General features: G+C 38.4%; 1 protein-coding gene across 3 annotated transcripts in view; it reads left to right on the forward strand.

The window, feature by feature from the left end:
- Positions 1-11241: 11241 nt before the first annotated feature.
- The window catches only part of LOC118225570 (lethal(3)malignant brain tumor-like protein 4), an 87199-nt gene continuing 71200 nt past the window's right edge, over positions 11242-27240 (forward strand). The window contains exons 1-4 of one of the 3 annotated variants that reach the window (XM_035414124.1): positions 11242-11359; positions 25513-25608; positions 26152-26261; positions 26353-26407. In XM_035414124.1, coding sequence (XP_035270015.1) covers positions 26187-26261; positions 26353-26407 — 130 coding nt within the window. In that variant the 5' untranslated portion in view covers positions 11242-11359; positions 25513-25608; positions 26152-26186. The remainder of the gene's footprint in view (positions 11360-25512; positions 25609-26151; positions 26262-26352; positions 26408-27240) is intronic. The other 2 variants (XM_035414122.1, XM_035414125.1) reach the window with 2 other exon arrangements.

The raw sequence follows: 27240 nt of genomic DNA on the forward strand, positions 1-27240 counted from the left end.
TTTAACCCATTTTTTTTTCAGGGTCAATGCAATTACTTCTTTTAGAAAGAGCTGATTCAACAGAAATTGTTTTTTGTGATGTTCCCAGGGTGTATATGCACAAGAGCAGTTTTTCTCTGTAAAGTTAGAGAGGGTCAGATGTTTTGTTTATGTCCCCCTCTTTCATTTCTCCATGAAACTTCCACCTTGTCTTCTGCTGAGGGGATGTGAAACCTGTACAGCCATCCTCCAGCCTCTGTTTCAACTGTCATTTTCACCTGTTGATATGAATCATCAGACTTGAGCCCTGACCTCAAAACTGAAAAGCACCTTGAATTGATAACCCTGGCCCCGCATGCCACCTACAGAGCGCCAGGATCCAGTTTCACAAAGATGGAGATAAACAACCCATTCAGGCTCCCCACCGATGAGAAGATGAGGCAAGAAACAGAGATGGCTTGTGAAGGACAGAGCCACACAATATCCCGGTCTGTGTGGCTGTGTCATAGATTCTATTAGATTTTAAATACAGGAAGAGAAAATATATGTGAGTCAAATCTCTGAATACACAATAAAGCTCATTCATCCATCTATTGTCTATACTCGCTTATCCTGAGAAGGGTTGCAGGGGGAGCCTATCCCAGCGTGCATTGGGCAAGAGGCAGGAATACGCCCTGGACAGGCCGACAATCTATTGCAGGGCACGCACACCATTCACTCACACATATGGGCAATTTAGTGTCTCCAATTAGCCTACCGACATGCCTTTGGACTGTGCGAGGAAACCGGAGTACCCAGAGGAAACCGACGTGGACACAGGGAGAATGGGCAAACTCCACACAGAAAGGCCCTAAGCCGAGATTCGAACCCACAACCTTCTTGCTGTGAGGCGACAGTGCTACCTATTGCATCACCATGCCTCTGAAAGCTCATTCATTCATTCATTAATTCATTCAAAAAAAAAAAAGAAACCACACACCCACAGACCATCAGATGCACAGGTGGGGTTTTTTTTTCCCTTAGATGCACAAATTTACACAAAAGCACACTTAAGAGTATACATTTATACTTTATGGGAAAAAAGACAGTCTATTCAAAAATGAAACTCCGTTTAAATAAATACTTTAACTGGGTTATATTTTTCATCTGTACATTATTTTGAGGCATTACAATTGTGATATGCATTTAAAACGCACAGCGCTAAATCGCATAGATGTTTGAAGCTGATGTGAGGCAATTTGTTCTGGAAAAGGCAGAAAACTCGAATAATTCATGTGATGGAACCCAAGTGCAAGATATCGATCCTCGGTGTGGCAAATGATCCGTGACTCTGCTGACTGCCAAAGCTTGGTCATGGTACTCCATCTTCCCTTTCCTTCTCTGTATAACCTTTTCATCTGAACTTTCATGTTTTTATTAAGAATAAACTCTTCAGTGAAGATGGTTATCATTTTTGTAAATTGGTCAGAATTTATCACTGTCATAAATATTGTTCATTTCCAAATGGGACACTTAGAGACGAAGGGGAGGGGGGCATCAGAATCAGTGTTTAAGGGTCAGAGTTTATAGAGCAAATTTTCTTATACATCTGACTACTAAGAAGGCATGTAGTTATTTTTTTATTTGGCATCTCCAGTCTTTCTCAAATTTGGAAGATTGTCCAAGTTTTTATCCAGCCAGCACTGATAGCGAACCTCAAAAGCATCCTACATTAAAATCCTCATTGTGCCAACATCTGCAGTCCACATATTAACCTGATGGCTATAAACAACTAAAATTTCAGAAGCAACCTGGGACGACAGAAGGAAAAAGAAAGCATTTTATTCCATGCAGAGTAAGAATACAGAACAGGTAAAAGAGTGCACATTTCATACGTCCATCGTATGCATTGCCGCAGCAGATCTTTCAGTGTCAAAACATTCTCTTGCAGCCAAATGCAGTAACTGGAGGTTTCATGCAGGTGATTTAGGCTGCAGGGCCTAGAGACAGCTTCATGAATCAGTATCGACAATACAAGCACAGCTGCCAATTTGTAAACAGTCTGGTAGTTTGTTACATGACCTACTGCCCAGTGTTCCCTGGAATTAAATATTGAAGATGAGGAGACAGAGAAGGCGAAGGAGGAGAAGGAGAAAGAGAAGGATTTCTGGGCATAGTTCAGACTGGTGCCAAAATACTATGAAATCAATTCATAATGAAGAACATTATGGACATAATGCAGATGTTGGCACTCATACAAGAAATCTACATCAACTGATTTATCTTTTTGTTTAACAATGTTTATATGTGAAGTTTATTTTACTTTAAATGGTGGAAATGGTAGCGATTATTATAGGTTATGAGCTAAGGACCACACCATCAACTGAATGCAAACCAGGATGTTCATTGAAAAAGTGTTTGCAGTTGAAAGCTAAGCTATAAATTGTAGACAGACAATGTAAATGTATGGACAACAAGTCTGCAGTGTGGAGAAGACTTTAGCACTGAACCCTGAGAGAGAGAGAGAGAGAGAGAGAGAAGAGTGGGGTTCATAAAATGAGAATGAAAGAGAATGTGTAGGTATTGCTGTGTTCATTCAGTCTTACATAAGACTATTTGCATTTTTAATATTTGTTTATTTGTTAATTGCCAGGGGCAAAATATTCACGAAAATGTGCTCAAAGGGTATATCACTCTGCAGATATCTGCTGTGATATAGCAGCTTTTTACCAAGTACTTTGAATAGACATGTTAATGGAAATGTTTTGGTCTATGTGTGACTTTGTTTCAGTGATGAAACATGTTTTAAAATATAAGATGAACTGTCTACATGTTACTTTGATTTGGGCGCAAAGTATTCTGAAAAAGAAATATCAATTTCGGTCCTTTCCCTGTCAATTCTATGTGCCATAAGTGACGGTTATCGTTCTAACGATAGCCCCAATAGTGAGCTGGAAGTTTGTAGACAATGTCCCTGGAGCTTTCATAATGTGCAAATCACCAGCACTGGGTAGAGTATGGGATCAGAGACACTTAGCCATTCGTCTTTACTGCATAGAACATCAGCATGGAGGTCACACGACCCTTTCAAAGCCACAAATGAAGTGATTTACTCCCTTGTCTCAGCATTAACAGACCACTTATGGCCATTACAAAGTCTCTGCTCTGTTGATGAGTCTTGATTCAAGACAAAATGCTCAGTCAGCCCTGCCTAATACATTGCAGTACTTAGTTGAGTCGGAAACGTACCAGCAAGTTTGATCAAAACAAATGAATAAATCAGATGAGTGGAAACATAGTGACTTGGCAGCACTAAAACAGTTTGTTGCTTTTATTTCACTGTGAGGTTATTGACCTTAATAGAAGAGGATGACATGTGGTCATACCACATGATTTTTTCCTGTAAGGTATTCCAGAGAAATTTACGTAGCTTTCTCTGCCAAACAGAATCATAGTTGCTTCTGGGCTTCAAGCTATTACTCCTATTTGCACTTTAACTTATAATGCATCATTTACCTTTAGGAGATATTGTGACGCATTTAAGGTAGTGTATGTAGCTTTTTTGCATGTCATCCATTTATACAGCTATCTGCTGAAACATACTTTCTCAGCAGTGCTCTTCTTAGGACCTTAATCTATACTTTTCTATGTTTATTGTTGTATGTAGACAAGTCATGGAAAATATGATATTCACTATAGAACAACAAATGTGAATTTAGCCATTTGGAAAAGTTATTTTGTATGATGTCCATGTGTGCTGGGAAGTGTGTTATTTAATTTTTTTGGTAGGGCATACAGTACATTCTAGCACAAAACGTTGAGTCTTCTTGAAATCAGGAAAGGTGTAACTTCTCACTGCTGCCCATCAGAGGTGAAGTCTCCCGAGATGGATGTCTGTTCGCCCTGGAAAAGATGGAAGGTTTCGGCATTCAGGGTCACAATCCTGAATGCAGAACACAAAAGAAGAATGCAGGAAAGGCATCACTCAGCCTTTGCCAGGAGGATAAATCGCTCAAATCAATTTCCTTTTCCTTTTGTTGGGCAGGAGCTTTGAAGGGCTCTGCATGCTGCTTTACTGACGTCACAACCATTCAGTCTCTCCCACAGGACATGTTCCTTTGATGAAAATGTCACAAAAATGGACATTTGCAGATGCCATCAAGTCTATTTTTGAAACACTGACTGGGGTGAATGAAGGGTATTGTTATATTACAAACAAACAGAACAGACATTGGTCAATTTGTTCCACATTCGTTGGTAGTTAAAAATAAACGCAATAGCAATAATAATGGGGTTGTTTCAAGGCTTTTTTTGAAGGCTCATATTACATAAATCAATTTTATCTGCTTCACTAAGTAGCTCTAAAAGACAACACACAACAGCCCCATTGACTTCACAACAAGACAAAGGAAAGATTGCCAAACTGAATCGTGTAATATGTGTGCTAAAGTGTGAAAATGTTACTATGTAACGTCAATGCAACATTGGAGCAGCAGTGTCACCTGGCTGCTAGCCAGTCTGCTATCGCCATGTCATGAGGACATGCTGGGTTGCCTTGGCAGAGCAACTGCTAGTGTGTTTACAGGTGCTATGGTGATCTAATGTGTGGGTACAGGTCTGTGTGCACAGATGAGTCATTCATAGCAGGAATCCATGCTGCCCACAGGGCCCAGTCAGAGGACGTAATGCGGCCAGTATAAGATTGGGCAAAGACTTTAACAATCTCTTTGACTGGCAAGACCTATCATGCTTAGGATCTATTTAATTGTGCTAATAGTAATTAACCTTCTTTTGGGATGTACTTTTTTAAAATATATTTTTGACCATCTGCAGATTGCACGCAACAAATGGAAGAATGGAAAAACATGAACAGCAAAAAGGGAACGAGTAAACAAAGGAAAAGAAAATCATATTATTATTATTATTATTATTATTATTATTATTATTATTATAGGGTTTCAGCACCCATGGTGTTTGATCCTGTAATAAAATAATGATAATAATAGTGAAAATAACAATAGGAAACAATAGGACTCTCGCACCAAAACCTGTGGAGGCCCTAAAAACTAGTTCTGTTTCAGAGCCAGTCCCCTTGTTATTACTGCCATCTACTGGCATTTTGCCCAGGAAAATGAAGAAACAATTAACCATTTCTCTTTGATCAATAATTACATGCATGCTGCCTTGTAGTGAATCAGTCAAAGCAGAATTCTCTCTTTCCTGTACTTAAACCTAAAATGACTTTATATTTAAATGTGAATGTGTGTTCTTTGAACATGTAAAATTGTAAATTTATTTTGGCTGCTCTGATTAATGTGCTTTGTCAAATACAGTAACCAACCAGTGATCCTATAGGTAGCCAAAGCCCATTTGTCGATCAGAGCACATCTGGATATGGGATTGATTTATCATAAAATATAATGGAGTCATGTACTAGTATAAAATCAATTCTGCAAGTTCTTTGTCGCACCTAGTCCTGACATCAGCACTAGAGCACCACCTATTGGTTAAATGGGCTTAACACGTTACTAGATGAGACTGGGAGCCTTGGGTGGGCCGAAGATTGAGGGTGGGGGTGAGTCATTCTGCCCTGTTTTTCTGCCCAGATTCGTGCTGTGTGTAAATTAAATCCAAAAATCTCTTGGCTCTCATTGTTCATCTATGTCAAATCCCCTTGGCAGGAAACTGCATCCATGCCAAGGTTTGCCAGCCTACATGTTCATTGTTGTTTCTGCTACCTATTTGCTAACAAATTTATAAATAAATCCCCAGGCGACAAACAGCACAACTGATTTCTGACAGAGCTAAATAAATAATGGCCACACACTGAGATCCTATAATTGAAATATTTTTTTTTTAAATGGCTGAATCTACTGTAAACATATAACACATGTCAGATGCAAATGGAAGGAAAGCCTGTAGGTATGGGTCTTCAGGTTTACAAAGAATTTGTTTTGATACTGGTATCACAAATATTCAAATAAATTTGAAATATATGGGAAAATGTTTAGTTTAGCTGAATAATAAAGAATAATGATAAAATTATAATTGTAATACAATTCTAGGTTCTAATTTCTAAATTCTATTTGATATCCAGGGGGAAATGAGTTTAGCTGAAATACAAAGAACACCTGATGGCGCTACTGGGGGTGAGCATGAAGCCATAGCACTCTGTGTGACATGCAGGTAGATCTGCATAGACCCGAAGTGGAAGAAAAGAACGCTGAACTTCCAACGTTACTACTCGCTCTAGTCTGAGAAGCTTGAAATCTCCCGGACAGACCAAAGGCACTCGAGTTCTCCTGAGGAAAGGGAGCAGTCAGAGGAGGAAATGTCACAGGCACTGACAGAAAAATTCAGATTTGTATCAGTAAAAAAAAAAAAGGTGGCTCAGCGGTTTCTCCTAGCCCAGAGGCACTCTCTGAAAAATGTGTGAGTGATTTCTTCCATTGCGTCACACTTGCTGCATGCATAACCAGGCTAAAAAATGTAGACCTCAATTGTGAATATAAAAAGTAAAAAAAAAAAGATCCACAAGTGTGAATATAAGTATGGTCAACAAAGTTAATGGCTAGTGTAAAAAATTTGCTTTCACTGTATCTGACTAAAGAGGACCTTCATTCTTATGAGAAAAATCACAAGAGAAAACATTTAGGGAGTGGTATGCATTTATTAACAAGCTTTGTACTGATCACGTTTGGCCCTCGGTACATCAAATTATTCACCTGAAATATAACCAGTGCATACTAATGATGTGTGCCGGGAAAACCAACATGCACCTTAAGCTTCCTCTTCCTCTAAGTGTATGTTAAAGTTGCGTTAAAATTTAGGGCTCAAAACATGGGGGATATATATTTAAGTTACTGCACTGAAAGTGGAACCTGCCTCAATCAGGGGGAAGCAATACAGTCTCAAAGATGGGCAAGAGCTTCAATATGCCAATATTCACTGGAGGACTTGATGCTGAGGCATGCAGTTTGGACATACATGGCATACTTTAATTTGATATGGCATTCAGGGAAGCTGATGTGTCAGATGACGAGTCTCCATTACTCTATGAAAGGCTGAGGTTCCATCAAAAGTGAAGGAGACAGCCATTGTCGATTTAAGAGCCTGATAAATAAATTACTTTCTTCGGAAAAAAAAGTAAATGCAAATCCACCATAAATCATGTAATCATGCAGAAGTCAGTAACAACTTGGCAAAAAATAATCATTGCATAACTATCTTCAATACAAAACAATTAGGTGGATCTAATGTTTGAATGTTTACTGCATAAACAGATATTTTTTCATAAGTACAGTTTCTTGTTTTTACCTGGTATTGATTCGTATTGACATTTAATGTAAAAAAAACCAGGCCCATTAGTCTAACAGAATTTGACTTTTCTGCAAACGCTTCATAGTCTACGAATGAATATCAAAATGCATCCATTCTCCATTCAATGATCAGTGACCTCAAACAATGGACAGGTCTGCATACAGAAAGGCCCAATATCAATGTTCACTTCTATGTTGCCAAGGGACATGAAGTTATACATTCACTACTGAGGTAAACATGTCCTATTTATTTTATTGTGTAAACAAAAAAGATTGCATGTACTTTACATAATTAGGATGTGATTTCCCTTGCAAAATAAATGTGAATTTGTCTTTTTACATGTGAAAATCACAATTTCACATGTGAATTTAAATATTCAAATGTGAAACGAAATGTCACATGAACTGGACATTTTCAGAAGTGATTGGGTTTTATCACGTGTGAAAAGAAAGTAGGTCACATTGAGTCATTTGCATTTCACATTTTCACATTACTGGCTTTTTAAAATGTGAACTGCAATTTTCACATGTGAAAACAAAACATGTTGACTTGAAATAGCATAGGGTACCTTTTTTCACTCTCATCTTATGAGTGGGATTCTTTTTATAGTTCCCATGTGAACTGTGTCACATGTGGGTGTTTACACATTGTTTTTGAGTGTGATTTTTTAATAAGGATTAAATTTATGAAGTCAGAAATATTGGGTTGTACATCCTCTTGTATTCCTAAAAATAAAGAAATATATTTCATATATATTTCTTGTATATAAAATGTTCTGACTGTTCAACGTATCATCATGGGAATTAGACTAATTTATTCACTGAATTGACCACTTCAAAATTAATTAACAGATTTGTGCATTGGACATATGCAAATCGAAATCTAGCCTTTTGAAATATATGAAAAAGTAACTGTAGTCATGGAGAAATTTTATTCTACACAGATCTTGAGGCAGTTTATGTATTATTTAATTACATGTTAGCAATAGAATGAGTGATGTGGAACTGTTACCTTATGGTCCTCAGCCCGTTGAACAGCTGTTTGCAAAAAATATTGATTATAATTTCATTTATGATGAAGCACATTACACACAATGACATTTTCAAATAGATTAAACATCTTTCACAATTTTCACACAAAAAGATTGAAATAATGACTTGAAACTGGATGTCAGTGTAAATTAATTGGCACTCAGGGTGACTTCAAGTGCATACATACATTCCGAGTATGATGCACAACTTTGAGAGATGTGTGAGATGTGCAGCTCTAACACCTACCTGAATCCTGGCTGGAACTGATCTGATAAAGAAAAACATAAAATAAATTGTTGGAAAACATTGCAGCATTGTCCATGTTTCATCAAAACAGATAAACCTGAAAGATTTTATTTGTCACTAATTGACTGAGACTGTGTAAAGCAAACCAGCAAACCAATGGAGAACCTGGGGCATTGATTGCCAAGCCATTGAATGCTGGAAGATGAACTGATGAGAGTAAGTAAGGGTTTCACCTGTCCATCCTTCAATTTTTGCTTATTCCTGGACAGGGTTGTGGAGAGGGAGTGGAGCCTATCCCAGCATGCAGTGGGTGAGAGGTGGGAATACACGCTGGACAGGTCACCAATCCGTCACAGGGCCACACAATTCATACACAATCAGCCTACTGCACATCTTTGGACTGTGTGAGGAAACCGGAGTATAAAATAAAATATCCAGAATTGTACAAAGCAGTTATCTTAGTTGGGGTGGGGGGTATTGTTAGTCATATTGGTATTCTGAGTACATGTAAGAAGTGAGCAATGTACTGCATGTTGTCCCTGTTACTTCATCTGTTTGGTAAAAGATTAAGTCTGACACTGCTCTACACCGGGGAGATGCAACGGGTTCAATGTTTAGTTTAATGAATGTGTTATGCAAGCAAATGGGACAACTTAGAATTACAGCTTCAGATACTGTATATATGGCAAACAGTACAAACTTCCAGATTAATGGCAATGCATGTTAATGGCATACAAAACACCACTAGGAAAATATATAAAAATTAAATGGCTTTTAAAACAAGAGACCATCCCAGCGTGCATTGGGCGAGAGACAGGAATACACCCTGGACAAGTCGCCAATCTATGGTAGGGCACACACCATTCACTCACCGTTCACTCACATACTCATCCCGCTAACTCTAGCACTCACAATATGTAACCCGTAAATAAATATTTAAATTGTTCCATTTTTTCATGTCATGCTTTTCATTTTTTATATCCCAGATCTTGATCCATTGTGGCGGTCTCTTGAAGACAAGAACTTTACATTCTAAATGTCGCTAAATATAGGAAGACAACACGTTGAGTTTCTGGTGGCAGTAAAGCCAGACCATCCGCAGTCACTGACACACAAAGTCACAACCTAAGCCCTATTTTGAGCCTTAAAAACCCTGATGCAGCGTTAAGAAAGATGGATTTGTCCAGTGCTCATGTGGTATACTTGTATACATCCTAGGAGAAGTACTAACAAACATTTTACCAACAAATATTTTATGAAACACTATAAGCTGAACAGGACAAGGTGTAGCTTCTGCATTATTCAATAATAGCCCTACTTGTTTCAGAAAAAATGAATCCACTCCATTGCAGAATAAATAATTGTATGAAAAGTTGTTTACAATACTAGCAACAGTAACTGCACACTCACTGTATGCTCCTGTTGGCTATGTGGTTTTAACATCAGTGATAAATCATTGGGACAAATTATACTACAAATAATGTGGGAATCACAATAAATAAATGGAAGACTTTGAGGTCTACACAATATTAAATAAACTTTTATCAAAAGTCTGATTAAAAATAAAGACTATCTGTGGCAAAACAAATAAATGTATACCGTAGGCCTGCAAGAAGGCAATACTTAACTTTGAGGTCCATACAAAAATAAATAGTCCAGGAATAACAAGCCTATAATGTTCAATTTTCCTTAAACCAAATGGTAATATGTGCTCTTAATTCTAAACAACCAGTATATATATCCCATAAAAAAGAAACAGCTCAGGCAAAATACAAATGAAAAAGAACAATGGGCTGTCACAGTGCTGTGTGCATAAGAACTGAACGGAATGCAAATTCAAAAGCATAATCTGCTTCTATATGACCAACTGTATAGAAAAACACTACGTTATATATTCTAATATTGGATTGGACAGGACCTGATGAAGAAGCTGATATTACAAACTATGCCCTTTAGAATCTTTGCCTTTTATAGCTTTTATCAATTTCACACAATTCACTTGAACATACACAACCTGACTGCTAAAGTGATTTTTAAAAATTTATCAGACACATTAAGTAAAAAAGCCATAAAAGCCGTAAACCATACATTAATCCTAAAAGCCATCAAAAGACCTTCAAAAAGGTTTTTTTGCCATTTAGTTTTAGTGCGATCTGGGTGCCTGAAGTCGCAAGCCTCCTGTAGACTCCATTCAATAGCATGCAGCGGTGACTACGCCTTAAAAGTCATTTGCATTTGGAGCGTTAGGACAACTGATTGCTTTTGAGTCTGCACTGTTTGTCATTCTGTTGGATTATTTTCCATCACCACGTCGTACCGCAAGCAACAGACATCAGCGGAGCTGGTTTCTTGTTATTGTACATGTCGGCCAAGGCGCTCGTTGATAGGCCTAGTGGGGAGTCGAATGAAAAAGTCTGATTAAAAATAATGACAACTACCTAGAAATTAATAACTGTACCTACACCGCGATTGAACACCTACAGTACACATGCTGAGGACATTTGCAAATCTCACAAATAACAATGTTTATATGTGAAAATATATAGCCTAATTAGTCAAGCAAGTAATCCAGTAGTGCTCGATGTTTTCATTTTCTGGATTGGTAGCCAATTTAAATAATGTATATGCTGAAAAAATGTCGTAGAAGATACAGCATCCGATTATTTATTCTCACACCTGTTCATGAATTGAGCAGTGGTGAGCCCTGCCTCCAGCAGAGGGCTTGTTAGAGCATGCGCAGAACCACATAGGGAACCCTAGCTTCTCCTGTCACAACGTTGAGGGGCAAACCGACTGCCGTGTGGGTAAGAAATTAATAATTTCATACAACAGCGGGGATAGTAGACTTTTTTTTTAAAGGGTGATCAAGTAAACTCTAGGGGAAAGCCACAATTTTCATAGAACTAGATCCGGAAACAGTTCGAAGGAGGTCTTAGGGTTTCCCATCGTGTTCAAATCCGTTTTGAGATAATCACTCTTGTTTTCATTTTAAGACAATATATAATAAGGTGTTTTTCCTCCCGTAATGACGACCCATGAAATTACCGACATGAACAGATAACATAACTACCCACGTTTGTTTACGTGAAAATCGTTTCCAAACATATGACATGAACACAGTAAACAAGAGCCGTGCTAAGTGAAACTATAATTTTCTCTTCTCGGAAATGTTTCCTTTCTAGTATTTGCTATTCTGCAACATTTTTTTTGTCAACTGCAACTCTTCCTGAAGTGTAGTCTATCATTAGTCTACTCTTCCTCGTGTGACAGCGTTTTCATACCAATATGAGAAGACATGAAGTAGCTAGCTGCGTGGTTTCGATATGAATCTTAAATTGTCTTGACTTCTGCCAGCATTTGGCTTTTTCTTCTAGTTACGTTGTGTTGGTTTCCTCGTGAAATTTCATTCTGGTTAATTTTTTCTTGGTCTTTGGTTTTACACCTCCGCCATTTTGATGCTAAACTTCTTTTCATATTCATTTAGCTGCCTAAGAAGTTACATTTATCTATATTAAGAAATTGTAAACGTTCCCTTTTTTATTTAGGCCTATTTACATTACAGCAGAGTAAATTACTGTACGAACCGATACTTCTTTCTGTTCTTTGCAAGATGAACAATTCAACGTAATTTGTTTTTCTCTCAAAAAATTTGGATAAAAACGTTCAGTGCTCGATTTTTTGTTAAAATGCTGTAGGAACATCCAGACAGTTAGTATGATTAGTTAGTGTGCTTAATACATTAATAATTAAGATTTGTAGAACCATTAATATAGTATAATTTTCATAGAATATTAAAGAACTTAATCCTTAGTATTGCCATTAGTTTAAACATTTGTACATACTTGAACTGTTACCTTGACAAGGCAATACATTTTAGTAGTAGAAATAAGAGAGGAATGTAACTTGTTGCTCTAAACAGTCACAATAGGCATTAAACAAACGATGCAATGATATAAATAAGACCATACCTAAGTGTAAGAATTTTAAGCCAAAAGACAGAATATTTAGAAGATTTATTCTTAAAACATTAGGCATGTTATTTGCTTTTGAGTGGGACAGAATAGCATTCTGTATACTGGCTTATTTGCAGCAATTAAGCTCATTTTATTCCAACTTTCTCAACTGTGACCAGTTTGTATCCAATGATGTCTACTATGATTTCTAATGTTTTCTGTAATGTAGTTTATATGTTTCATGTAGGTACATTTGTTAACCATTGGCAAATGTAGCCTACTTCAATTAGAAACAAGCAATTTTTGGATTATTAGATGTAATGAAACAAAGAACAAGAAATGTCAGTCTTGGCAATGGGAATACAATATCAATGCCCATGTTAGCATTTCCTATGTAGCTATAAGCAGAATCACAAGAAAAGCCTTCATATTTTTCATGTTTTTGCCTGGCTCTGATTTCTCAATAAAATGCACTCACTTGAAAATGCTATACACAGCATTCTTGAAATTGTTGTGCATGTTAAGCCTTTGACTTCAATATTTAACCTTTGACACGTATGTAGAAATGTTTAGGTTTAGCATTGCACATGTGTTCATTCTCCGTTTACACTGTATGCTTAAATGAATGTAAGTAGATTCCAAGCTGTTTTGGGTTTGAGATGACACAGTAAGCTTATTGAAAAAACTATTCAACAGTGCACTCTACTTTGGAGGGTATTTGAAACATTAAATCATAATGCAGTTAGAGGGCAAGGCCTGAGGAACTTAATTCAGTTCATTTCTGTTCCTGCACATAATCGAACAAATGTGGAATTTTACTTTACTTCCTGCTGCTCCTGTTATCATCCTTCACTTCATGTAAGGGAACATGAGCACTCATAAGCAGAGGATGCGATCTTAAAACATGACAACATGGCTTGATTTTAAGACAACTTGGTCATCACACTTATGCATGGCTAAAGAAAATTCTCTGTTTGTTCTCATTTAACATTTCTAATTGTCACAAAATCGTAGATGATACATGAGTGGCGAGAAAACAATTGTGTAATGTGTAGCATTAACAAAATGTTAAGCGAGCTAAAGCTTTTTTCTTATGTACCTGGGTGAACTATTGCTTACACATTCGTTATTACGGGATAGCCTACATACAACATTATTAGCCTATGTGAATGTCGACCATTTAGCCATTTGTTATATATAGTCAGACACTTAAACGTGATCCTGCATTTGAATTTGCTTTGAGTTTTGGATGAGTGAGTGTAGACTAAATAATTAGGCTATATCAGGGGATTGCCATGTAAACCATCTTCAAAAGTTCTCTCAGCAGGCATTAAAATGCAGTGTAATAAAGTACAACACAGACCATGTAGGCTAAACCATGGTAAAGCTATACTTTTTACACTGCATTTAATGCATGCTGAGAGAACTTAGAACATGAGAGATGCTTAGAACATGCTTTCTTTTACAGCACCATTTTGGTTCTGCTTCATTTGTAGTTTTCCTTGGTTCAGCTGCAAAGTTGTTCTCTCCTTGGGGGAAGATTGTGTCAATGTTAGCTTGTCAGTAAACATATTTAAAGCCATAAATCGTTGTTGTGGTATGATGATGAAACTTAACTTGTGCTGTGTTGAACAGCACAAGACTTTTACCCTTAAAGGCCAATGGCCATTACTTGGATGCCAGCGTGTAACAGTAACATTGTCTTAAATTATTACTTTTATTGGTAATTGATTCAATGTGCAGTGCTATAACCCATATACAGTTGTAAAGCTTATACTCTTTGGCCTTTGATGCAAAAAACCCCATCTCGATCGGTAAAACCGCTAGCGATAAAAGAAATAACAAAGCAGTCCCCCCTGTCAAAGTAGGGCTGAAATTGACACCCCTGGTAGATGATAATATTTTATAATCCAAAATGTCTACAATAAGACAAATGGCTGCTAATCCTTCTCTACTGGGATTTAGCTACATAACAAATTACCCCCTGAGCCAAAACAAAAGAGTCCATTCTTTGTCCAAAGGCTAGGAAAAGTTGCATTATTTTCCTTTGAGCTCAATGCCTTTTCAGGAGCGCCTGAAAACGAGCATTTCTGTATATGTACATACAATTTCAAGTACGAGAATGGCCATTCTTCTAAATAAGCAACTTTTTACCTTAGGAACAGTGGAAAAATGATTACAATCAGACATTCCAGTGTGATTAACTCACCTGAAAGCAGCCTACCTGGAAAAATTTACCCCCTCTATGACCTACTCATCGTAACTCTAGGCCTTGCTGGAAACCCTGTTGTGTGTTGCAGTCACCTGACAGTCTTGTATTCTTCAAGATCATTTCCACAGCTTTTGAAATGAGTTTTACGGCTTCCTTCTAGCTGAAATAATTTCTGAGATATTCTGTTGCTTTGCGAAACTGGCATCTATTGGGCTTTGTTCATCGGCGTGTGCTTGCAAAAGCCAAATTACGATGAGCAAGTATAAAGGGAAGACTGAAGGAATCATTGAAGGAACTAGAGAGTGACAGTAGTGACAGTGATAGCGATAGTCAGCCTGGACTGGAGAGCCTTGACTTGGTAGAAGCAGCAGCATACGAAGACAACTTGGAGCCTCTTCTGGCTAAACTGAACTAGTTTAGTTTATTCTGTTTTATAAACTGTTTATATTTGCTGATTGCATGTGTTACTATTAGTTGTTACCATGTTAACTACTAATTTTAGGTAAATAGTAGCCTAACTACTTCACTATATAATTTCATTTGTATTAGTATTTCAGTCATCTTCCTGGTTTTAGGTTCACAAAGTAGGATATTTTATTATTGTGATTATACTCGGCATGTTTAATGGCTTCTGTATGCGCCCATCGTAAATATGTGCTTATGTAGTATTATACGTGTGAAAATGTGTGTATTTAACCCACTGCCGTTCATTTCTGCTAACAATGATTAGCCTAGATGCAGGTTTGGGAAGTGCCCTGTTCTGAATCTGTAACAAGTAGCGGAGCAGAATGCACGTTGTTTACTTATAGCCTATATTTAGTGCTAGATTGTTGGTGGTGCTTGTACTAAAATACCACAGAAAGGATATATATATCTTTATATAGGCCTATAATATTGTGATTGAGGCTGTCAACTTAAGGAGGCTTGCATACCTTTGACCCTGTGAACTATGCCAGAGGGAGGAAACTGGCAGGTTTTTTTTTTCTCCATACTGTACTGGTCTAAAGTGGGAGGTCAGACTAAGCACTAAGAACAGCACAATCAACTGATTTATTGTAGAAAGCACATGTGTGTGTGTGTGCTTGTGCATGTGCCTGTGTGTGATGGCAAAAGACAAGTTGTAGTTGGTGAAAGACAAGAGCTGCCTCGCTTCACGCTTCCCTCTGAAATTCCTTTGTAAACTTTGATAACTATGGGTGCTGTAAACTGGGTGGATAATAATAATAATTATATAATAATAATAATAGTTATTGTGGTAGTATATTTAGTAAATATTGTGCTTAAAGAATGGACAACTGTGTGTAACAACTCTTTTCACACAGCCGCAGTTTGCATATAGAAATTACAGGTCTACTTACAGCTGGTTCCTCCTCTCCCCCCTTCCCCTGACAGTTGAGCACAAGGTCAGAGGGCACAGCAATAGAAAACCAAGTGGTTTGATTGTTAGTGTGTGTGTGTGAGACGCAGCCATTATGAATAGGTTTTGTGCACGTACTCTACAAAAGGACACCTTTTAACTGAAATACTGAAATGCAGGACTTAGCCAAAATGGGGGGATGTGCTTTGTGTGTGGTTCCAGATTGTATGACCCTTGATAGAACTTCTGAAAGTGGAAACATAAAAAAATATCAACAATGCTCCAATTTTGACAGGTTTGGTGCCATTTTGAGAGGACACTTGGACCCACCTTTGGTAAAACATGTCAAATTTTACCGCTGTGTTCAGTCGACATCCTGGGGTATGATTAGAAAAAGAAATCTAGTTTCATTCAGTATCAGAAGTACATGTAATCACTACAGAATAAAGAAAAGACAAATCATTTGGATTTCTTTGTTGTTTTCAGAATAGAGACTCTCATAGGATGGGGGGATTTGGTCATTTTGGTACAAATCTGCTCTTTATTTCAAGCTTTGAACCATGTCTGTGTAGTAGGCTATATAGGTTTGGAGATAATGGTGTTTATTTAAGATGGGGGATTCTTAAAAAAGCCCAGGGTGGTTTTAAGTGGATTTTAATGGGTTAAGCCCATTCTTCCATCCATTTTTGAACTGTGTAGATGTTCCTTTGTTTTGCATTTCAATGATAGGAAACGCACATCAAGAGGATATGTCTGGGTGGTTTTGTTCTACAACAAAAATATTGGTACAAAAGACAAGCTAGAAATTTCCTCACACATAATAACAGGCCTTGAGTCACTTGTTTTTTTTACATTCCATACACTGTGTTGTGGAGAGATGTTTATTTTAAACCAGACAAAAGTGGCAATTCCCTATTCTACAAATGACCTGCTTAACAGGTAGCATTCTCATATTGCTTTTTCATTACAAAATATTGTTTGTGCATAAACCTTTACTGCTGTAGAGTAAGTTGGAATATCCATGGTGGTTAGTTGTGTTTTCAGTATCACAAACCAGGCGTGAATGAGCTATCTTATGCAACTCTGAAAAAGACATAATTTGAAGCCTTGCGGTTTTGGGGAGTGAACCATAAACCACTTATGCCATGATTTGTGATGATTTGCCTTTGCCAAGACTTCATCATGTTAGAATTAAGTCACTTATTTTAGTTCGACTGTTAACACAATGTGTAGCCTATGCCAAATTGCTGGTCTCAATTTTAGCGTCACATTTATCTGAATTATTGGACAAGCCTGGGGTATATGTGTCATTGTTACGTATTAAAACCTCAAGTAAAAATATGTTGCAAACATAGAACCATCACATTTTTCTTTCAGATCAGATTACTTTTCCAGTAACATTATGCACATGCTTGGTGTAAAAGCAATCTGGGTCTTTTTTTATTCTTGCCAAAAGCATTAGACAAGCAATCTGTGAAAACTGTAATCTGTTTCAAGGTCTTGCTGGCTGTCTTGCACATTATTGTCTCCTTTCTTGAATATACATGCATTGTCCAATTCTTTTTCCAAGCCATCACTGACATTTTACCACCTCCTTGAGCAGACCTTGCGCATTTATCACATCCAGTTCAGTTTAGTCAGAAGCCTTATGATGCGCAGAAATGCAAACGCTACAGCATTGTTCTACCAGCACATTGAGAGGCCTGCTGCTGATTGAGCTTGCTTTGACTTTTTGTCTTTTTTGCGTCATGGACATAACAAACAGATGTATGGTAGCTCTCAGGAAGAAATTCCAAAAGGATTTTTTTTTATTCAGAAGAGAATAGAACAGGATGTACTCCTGGGGGTCTTTTGTACTGAAATCCAATTATTGTGTTTGGCATGTTTTGTCATAACTTGCCTGCATGCTAATTATTGTTCGCCCCTGCTTTTCTTGGGGACGATTCACCATTCACCGGAGATCACACAGTCCTTCGAAATTCCATTAGCACAGAATTGTCCCTCTTTTCTTGTCTCATTCACATGAGGAGGCAGTCTTGTTAAAGAAAAATGTCTGTATGGAAAAAATAGATCAAAAAAAACATTAGAGCGTCATACTCATTTCATGTAGGGTATTTGTTTTACAATTTCCACAATTATCAGGCCAGAACTTCTGGGTGGTAATCATATCACAAAATACTATCCAATCACGAATGGGACAGGTGATATTTTAGATGTACATTTATATAGACATTTATTTAGGCTTTTGTGAATGAGATTTGTTCATAAAATTAAAAATTAAAAATTCACATGGACAGGTAACGCTGGGTTACCAATCCCTGTGATTCTGTAGGATTCGTAGTCTGGAACTGGACTTTGTTTAACTCTCAGGGCTTGCAGCTGTAAATATTCTAATTTACCATGAAAGTAGAAGGTCATAAACATTTTCTCTAAAATATTTGTTGCCTGGTACCCTTTATTCATTAGCTGTCCTGTTTGCCTTTGTACAAGGCTAGAATTTATCTTAAGGAAGAATTTTAGTAATTTATTTTCAACATTAAAATGAAGTCCATTCTCTTTCTTTCTGGTAATAAATAGCACCTAGTGAAATGACTTATGGGGCTGTATATGGACAAGACAAACACATATCTTGTTAAAATAAATGCATGAGCCTTACATGAGAATGGCTCAGAAGCGTAAGTGAGATAAAGTAAGGTGTCACACCATACTGTATGTAGTGCAATGCCAAGCGGACTGTTATAACTGCAAGATGGATAAATTGTGTTCGGTGCAGGAAAATGAGTCCATACAAATGAACATACAACTGTAAAACTGCTACTGTTGGCAGGTCATGCATACAATTTGCTCTTTTGTGAAGGGCAAACGTGAATGCATACTGTAGCAGGTGACATGTCATCTTCCCAGGCCAACATACTGCACCCTCTTGTTGTGTCCAGTGACTGTATGCAGATATGTCTTACTGAAGGCCAGATGTCACAGACAAAACATGAGCTACATGATGCTGAGGGGAAAGGAGAAGCATTTTGAGGTTTAGAGTTTTCTAGATGTCTGCTTGACTGCTTTTAAAATGCAAAAACACTTGTTTTTCTTCTAATATAGCCTAAGCAGAGGTTCAAATCTGTGGTGCAGCAGTTTTTCTCACTTTTTTATATGTTTACAGCTAGTGTTTAATGTGCTACTAAATTTGGGTGAAGCAGGTGTGGCTTCAAATAAAGTGAAGATGAAATGAGTTCAAACTGAAGCATTTATCTTTACATTTACTTCTGAAGCGTACTATAAGTGGGCAGTTCAGGAGCTTACTGTTTTCACAGACAGTTTAACAAACTGGAAGTATGACAGCTTAGCGTGGAGGCCAAGTTTGGACAGCTTGTTGACTTGAATACACTGTTGTCATGCTCATTGTCCATGTTGTCAGCAGTGCACGCTATTTTAAGTGCTGATCGCTGTGTGTTTGCAGGCCTGTGATGAAGCTGACTGGTTAATGTCTGACAGATTAATGATTTAATTAACGCAGCTACTTGTTGAATATTGCGTACTCAGTACTCTGGCATGTGTGATGTGCCTGTTACAGTGTTGAACATTTTGAGAGTTAGTCTTGTTGTTGAGATACATTTTGCGGATGATTTAAGAGCAGAGGGAGAAGCTGCCCCAGCTATAGAGGACGGCAGTAGAAGCCAGAGTGAGGGTGACTGAGCGGAAGTGATGTCACTCTTAGGGTGGATTATAGCCAATCGACTCTGCAACAGTGTTTCTCCTGCTACTGATAGGCTACTACCTATACTATCCTATATTTGAATGGCTCTGTTCATTGTTTTTGTGCTTTGTAAATGCGGTTGCTCCACAAAATCGAATGAACCAAATGAATTGCTCACGATCACCAAGCTGCAGAGTGGCAATCCTGTTTTATGGATCCATTTTTGTACTTGCTGCATTGTTGACAGAGATTCTGTAAGCGATGTAACGATGCCTTAAACCAGAGATACTGTATCTAAGCGATACTTCCGACCAGTCTAGATCTTATTTTATCCTTCATTCTTGTCATCATTATCACTTCTTGAAATTGCTTACGTTCAAGTATGGAACAGATAAAAGTGTGAGACAGAAATGCTGCTGAGATGGCTCAATCTTCAATTTTTTCTCAGTTGTGTTTGTGACACCTTTTAACATTGTTGAGAGGTGGAGTGCCACGCTGGTGATGCGCTGTACAGCTGGGGAGTGTAATGTGCCTGTGGAATTGTCTTAATTTTTCTCAAATTTTAAGGAACTCAGAAAAGCACACCTATAAAATCCATAGGTCCAAAATATTTTCTCTGCCTCTAAAAATTGGCCAGATTTGAAGCTGGCAATTAACATCCTTCCATTAGTGTGTCATTTTTCTTCACAAGATTTTTCATGTTGCTAAGGTAACACATTTGACCTAAAAAGCTCTTCAGTTGGCCATTAATTGAACTGCATTTGTAAGTCATTTGAATGCTCGGCATACACATAGGAGTTCATTTTGAAGGAATAGCAAGCCAGGCTGGATTTCTGACTGTTTCTCTTGAGAAGATTAATTCAAAGGGCTCTAGTTGGAACCAGGCAAAAATGCTGTTGAGATTTTCCCTACAGTGGGGAACTTATTATTTACTGTTATCTGGGAGATTGTCATGCCATTTTTAGCCTTCAACTGGGGAGTTTGAGTAGGTTATTGGTTTGTGGTTGTCCAGGTTTGTATTGTAAATTATTTGTATTTCAAACTCTTATCTTTTGTTCAATGACAGGATACAAACTTGTAGAGTTTTAGCCTACAGCTTATTAATCACATTATGATTATTACCATATAATACATGTACATATATTTGGTCTTTACTTTATTTATATTTTTGGATTTTAAAAGTAAATATTTTTAGATTTCAGAATGCCAAATACTGGATCCAACATCAAAAACTAGCCTGCTGTATTCAGTTCAGCTGACTGCTGAGCTAAGTACTAGCCTACCTACAGAAATGCATTATTCATGGTAATGCATCTGGATTGTGCTCTTCCCATATAATAAAAGCCATACACTGAAAAATCAAGCTTTTGCCATTGAAAGCTGTATCGACTCATTTCAGTTCTGCTGCCGTTCGTCATTGGCACTGTTTTTATGGACCCTTGCCAGTGAATTTTGATGCAGGGTACAGTGTAATGAATTCAATCAGCCCTCGCTTTCATTTTGAATGAATACAGTAAACACTTGCTGTATTCTCTTTTCAGTACATATACATCCAATTCAGTGCATAACATGAAATAAACGTGGAATCACGTAGCCTATTTAAATAAATATGTATTGTAAAAACTCAAATTTCAAGGAAGAGTGTTTGTTCATTTTTGGTATGGACCAGCTACACAAGCTGTTCCAAGAAATTGCCTTTTTTCAAAATGTTGTGTATTGCTGCAGACAACATCAGTCATGTGAAATGAATATGATTTTGCTCATTTTTAAGATGGGAAATGGATATGGGTCAGGCTGAATGACTTTAAGAGGAAGAATAGGATCATTTAAAATAAATGGAACGAGGCCTGGTGTATGTGTTTCGAAGGCTGCAGCCGTACTTAATGTAGCCTAAGACTAATATTGTCAATGTCCATATCTCAGCTGCGCTAATGTGCCAGTGCAGTCGATTGGAAGAGATGAGTTGGAGATGAGTTGTGATTTTCTCCATTAATGCCATGTCAAGTATCTGTCAGGAGAGGGATTTTGTACCTTTTGTCCATGAATTTGAGGCAGTTTTGTTAATGCCACCTCCCTCAGTAGATTATGATTGAGCTGTGTGTCTCCGACCATCGTCCTGCCAACAGCTGGGCAAATCATCCTGGCCTGAGGGGTGTCTGCTGCTGGGCTGAAGACTCCAGAATCAGTGTTTCAGTGACATTTCTTTGATGTTTTTTTAAGTGTTCTGTGACATTTTTACGGTAAGGTCTGGGGAATTACTGCCACTGCTGTAGATCATTTCACTAGGCCTTCCAATGGCATTTCAAGCATTATACTCCAGGGAAGGTTTTAGTTACCCGGATTTTAACAAGGCAGTGTTGTAAACCATCTGGGTCTCTCTTACTCTGAGACCATTGAGGTGCCTGAAGTGTACCGTATTGGCCTATTACCCTATTAGAATCGCCTTCTTCAACTGAGACCGTATTGCACCATAGGCGTGCACCATAGGTTTAACTATTTATTTTGCAGTACTGCATGCAGTGATTAGTTTTTTCATAAAAGATCATCGCTCACCACTGGATCTATGTGTACCAAAGTAGATGTAACAATCTGGCTCAGCTCCCCGAATCCATAAATATCAAACCCAATCTGGACCCTTTCAAACGGGTGACTACATTTGTCCCGACTCTAAATTGGCAATTCTAGCTATTAAGGTGAAAGAAATGTTGTGATAGAATGTGTTGCAACATAGGGTATTTAAAATGTTTTTTTTTTTTTTTTACTTTTCTTTCATGCGTGTTGATAAATGGTTTTCAGTATCTTAAGGCACGTGCATTAAAGCAGTGCAGAGTGGCACTTTCTAAAAATCCCCATGTTGAAAGCACTTTTTTTTATCCGTGAGTCCATTATGCTGTAAAAAGCGAAGTGGCTGAATTGTGCAGGCTCGTGCGTCGGAGGCTACTGTGTTTCCTGGTGTCAGTAGCCCGATTGGCCTCACGAGGACCCTGCTCTGTGTTCAGCTCGTGTGAAGAGCACTTCTGACAGGTTCACGTTCTGCTTAGCCGTCAATTCCGATAATTGCACAGGGGCGATGCAGGCAACACTCCAGCAGGACTCGACAAGTTTACTGCAATTCACATTCCTCTTGGTGGTCCTAAACACTATTATATTATTACTATTGTACAGTATATTGAGCAATTCTGTTACTCTATTGACTGTCCATCAGTGAACTGAAGGCATCCCAGTATTGAGAAACTTTTTAGAGTGGGAAATTGGCATACGCCCAAACCGTTGAGGCCAGACACATTAATGGCGAAAATGACCTGTGGAGGCAAGGAGGGTCAGGGAAAGACGAGGCGGAGATGAAACAGGTGTACTCATAACGATGAGGCCTGGTAATGTAGTATATACTGTTCTCTAAAATACACCAAAAGTATGTGGACACCTGCCATCCAAAATCATGAGCATTAATTTGAAGTTGGTCCACCCTTTGCTGCTATATAAACCTCCACTCTTCTGGAAAGTCTTTATACTAGACGTTGGAGCATTGCTGCAGGGATTTGCTTCCATTCAGCCAGAAGAGCATTAGTGAGGTTGGGCACTGATTATGCGAATAGGCCTGGCTCACTGCTGGCTTTCAAATTGATCCCAAAGTTGTTGGATGGGGCTGAGGTCAGGTACAGACCAGTCAAGTTATTCCACACCGTTCTTGACAAAACCATTTCTATATGGACCTTGCTGTGTGCCCAGGGGCATTGTCATGCTGAAACAAGAAAGGGCCTTCCCCAAACTGTTGGGGAAGCACAGAATCATCTAGAATGTGATTGTGTGATGTGGCATTAAGATTTTCCCTCACTGGAACTAAGGGGTCTAGCTTAAACCATGAAAAACAGACCAAGGGGTGTTCAGATACTTTTGGTCATATAGTGTATTTTTGGTGGCCGATGCTCATATTTATTAAAATTGATCAACTCAATTTGTCAGTAAGTCGTTATCGCCAAATTTTTCTAAAGAGAGTAATGCGTAGTTTTGTGTGTGTATCATTGTGTTTATTTCAGCATGTACCAAACCAAAAAGCTAGGACCCATGCCTCCTGCGTATGCAGTATTTGACTTGACTTCGACTTAGACAAGATTGGCAACAGTGGAAATTTAGAAGAGCACGCTGAAAGAAACAGCCTCACCGAGGTTCAAAATACTCCTTATTGTGAGCACTACAAAGCCCCGTCGTTATTATTCTGAGCACTGCTGCTCAGCCATTTTAAGCTCCGTTTGATTTTCAGATCAATCAGTAATGAGTCCAGTAATAAGCTTTCACATTATGTAGACGTCTGGAAGGTGCATGTTTGCGAGGCCCAGGTCTCTCAGTGTGATGCCTGACATGGCACGGATTTGTCAATGCCACTGCAGAGGTCCCTAAGGATATTGGCTCCTTAACAACATTTATCTTGATTAAATGTGTACCGTGTGTGTGTGTACAGTAACATGACTCATTTGTGAACACCGAGCCTGTTGCTTTAGCGAAACCACTGGATCAAGGTAAAAGGAATCAATTTGACTGTCATCGAGCAATTTTCCCTCAGCAGTTGTGTGATTCTGATTCGTTCTTATTTAGCCTAACAAACAGGCTGTTAACACGCTGTCTGTTTAAAGAGTAAACACAGTATTTTACACAGACTTTTAAAATGTGCATCAATTTTAAATGTGCATGACCTGAGCAAATAGCCTGCTGTATATTTCATGTTCTAATTTCACTTCAGTGGCAATGTGATTACTTGGGAACCAATTTAAAAATTTTGTTCTTTTAATTTCTACTTATTTTGGAAGTGAATCTCATATGTAGTTGTCATAGTCTGTTATTTTGAGAGCACGTGTAAGTGCACATGTCAGTGACCTGATAAAGAAGTAGCAGTGTTGAAATGTTGTCAAGTAGTTTCCACCCTGCTCCAGTAAACCTGTGTTATAAACAATGTAGCCGTGAGTCTTGCTTAAGGGTTAGACTTTCTGGAATTGCTGTGAGGTATATTTTATAAGCACGCGTACACCTTTGAAGCGAGAGCTGACACCTGCTGATCCATGCAGCCGATGCAATGAGCAGGCTTCCAACTGTAACCCTGCCCAGTGCGAGGGCCAATCACGCACTGCCATTCAGGGCTGCCAGCCACTATCAACACCTGGCACGTTCAAGATCTGATACCAGACCTGGGTCTGTGTCATACACTGAAAACAAATCACTGTAGCAGGGCGCACCACTCAGTACCTAATGCATTCATTTCCTTTCCTTGATATGTGTGGCTTTGGTGGAAATCTAAAAAACCCTTAAGCCTGAAGTTCAAAATAGAAAAAAGATACAAGATGCGCATAAGAGGTTGTAGTATTTTCGTATAGACATTCACAGATATGCCCTTCATTCAACGAATATTTTTCTTTGCGAAATGTCATGGTGTTCAGATGGATTTTCACCGCCTCCTGTGAATTACACAGAGATCAATTATGCACCTTGGGGAACGGACTCAAAGGACAGGCAGCCGTGGGATTTGGCGCCCTGATAGCATTTATCAGGGGCTTAAGGATTAACGCATCTTCAGTGCTTCTCATTCCACCTTTGGGCCTCTGAATCGTAGGCCAACACTTGATTTTGGCGTTCCGCCACCTCGCCGTCAGATGTTATTTGGACTGCTTTACTGGAGGTGTCTATACAGGGGTCAGCCAATAGAATTACAGGCCGAGAGTAAAACTGAACTACTCCTTTCTCTCCTTCAGACGAGGACTTGGGACACGTTGGCTGTAGAATGTGACTGTCATGGACGCTGGGCGCCTGAGTCCTTGGTAGCGCGGGAAGGGTGCGGACACCCGAGGGTGAGGGATCCGGAGTGAGCCGTTCCCCCGCTTTCCAATTAACGAGGCATTTAACGCAACGCACACAAACACTAAATCTCCGCCAGCTGGGGAATAACTGGCTTAATGAAATGAAATGAAAGTGTCTGTCCTTTATGGAATTCAAATCCAGGACACACTATCAGCAGGGGCCATTTCCCTGTTCTTTTACTGTGCATGCATAACAGAACCCAAATGGCAACGCAGGTGTTCAAGGGACAGCGCAGTTTCCGTTGCTCTATAGAGCTAATACACTGTGTGGTAGAATGTAATTTGATAAATCACCAGTTGTGTGAGGATTTATACGGATTTCTCCACGGTGGATATAAAAATAGAAATTGGCACATTTTATGGAAGGATTTTGAAGTTTTCTATTCTTGGTGTCTGAAGAACTGTTATAAACGGTTTTCTCAAGAGCACACCTAACAATTTACCTAATGTACTAGAAATTAGGGAAATGTGCTTTCACAGACCTGCGGGAATTCATATTGAAATGGCATGTTTTATTTGTGTTTTAATATTTAGTTGAATTCTCTGTAGATTCCATCTGGCTTCTAAGGATGCAGGCAGAAGAGCGGAAGAGAAGGAAACTGAGCATGAACTCCAGAGGCACTTCAGATGAATATTGTCTGAGAGTACGTGTCTCTCCCTCTCATCTGCTAGATTTCAGCTGGATGAAGGCACCCGCATCCTCCACTCTTAGTAACTAAAGATCTTGTGTTTCAGGAGAGGCCGAGAGAAGACGAGGCAAAGATGAAGAATAAACTGTCCAGTACCCATGGTGAGCTTGTCCTCAGATAACATTTCACTTATAGGAAGCACCTACACACCGGGGCTGTATGAAAATAGTCCTTAGTGTTAGTTCATAACAATATAAGAATCGGTTTTAGAGAACAGAAATAGAATACTGCACTGAGAAAGCAAAGCATGTGGGCCATAACATACAGTACATTGCTGTGAATCTTAAATTTAAAAAAAAAATTTATAAATTTGGTCTTTCCCATAACTAACTCATTTCTTTTATTTTCAAAAATTGATGGCATTATTTTATGATATTGCCTTTGATTTTTACAAAGAATTCACTTTTTCTATTACTGATTCATTTTGTATTTTATGGGAATCCATTGAGGACATCTGCAAACCTTTTTTTTTTTTTTTTTAAATCTCAGAAATTTGTCATTAACAACTGGTCAGAAGTTAGTAACTCAGGATTTAGTGATTATCAATGACTATGACTGTGCTCGCAAAATCATGACACGTATCTTGTCAGTGTAACAAATTGGTTTTGTTGAGATCACAAGATACAATTACATAAATAGGAATGGATTAAGTAAAGTCCCCCCCCCCTCCTCCGCCCCCCATAGCCTTGTGCTGATTGCTTGTTACTGATGGCAGAGAATACATCTATCAGTAATGGGATTTCCAAACTCGTGTTTATTATCTTGGATGGAAAATGTCAAGCCTGCATCTTATCAGGCGCATGCACATGTCATCAGTTTTATTCTTCTGGTGATGAAGACATGTCTCATCAAATTGGCCATGATCTTCGCTCGTCAGCCAGTATCAATAAGTTGTTTGAAGATTTTGTCAGCGATACGGCTGTGATATTACTGT

The sequence above is a fragment of the Anguilla anguilla genome, chromosome 4 (genome assembly GCF_013347855.1).
Source record: "Anguilla anguilla isolate fAngAng1 chromosome 4, fAngAng1.pri, whole genome shotgun sequence".
Lineage (NCBI taxonomy): Eukaryota > Metazoa > Chordata > Actinopteri > Anguilliformes > Anguillidae > Anguilla > Anguilla anguilla.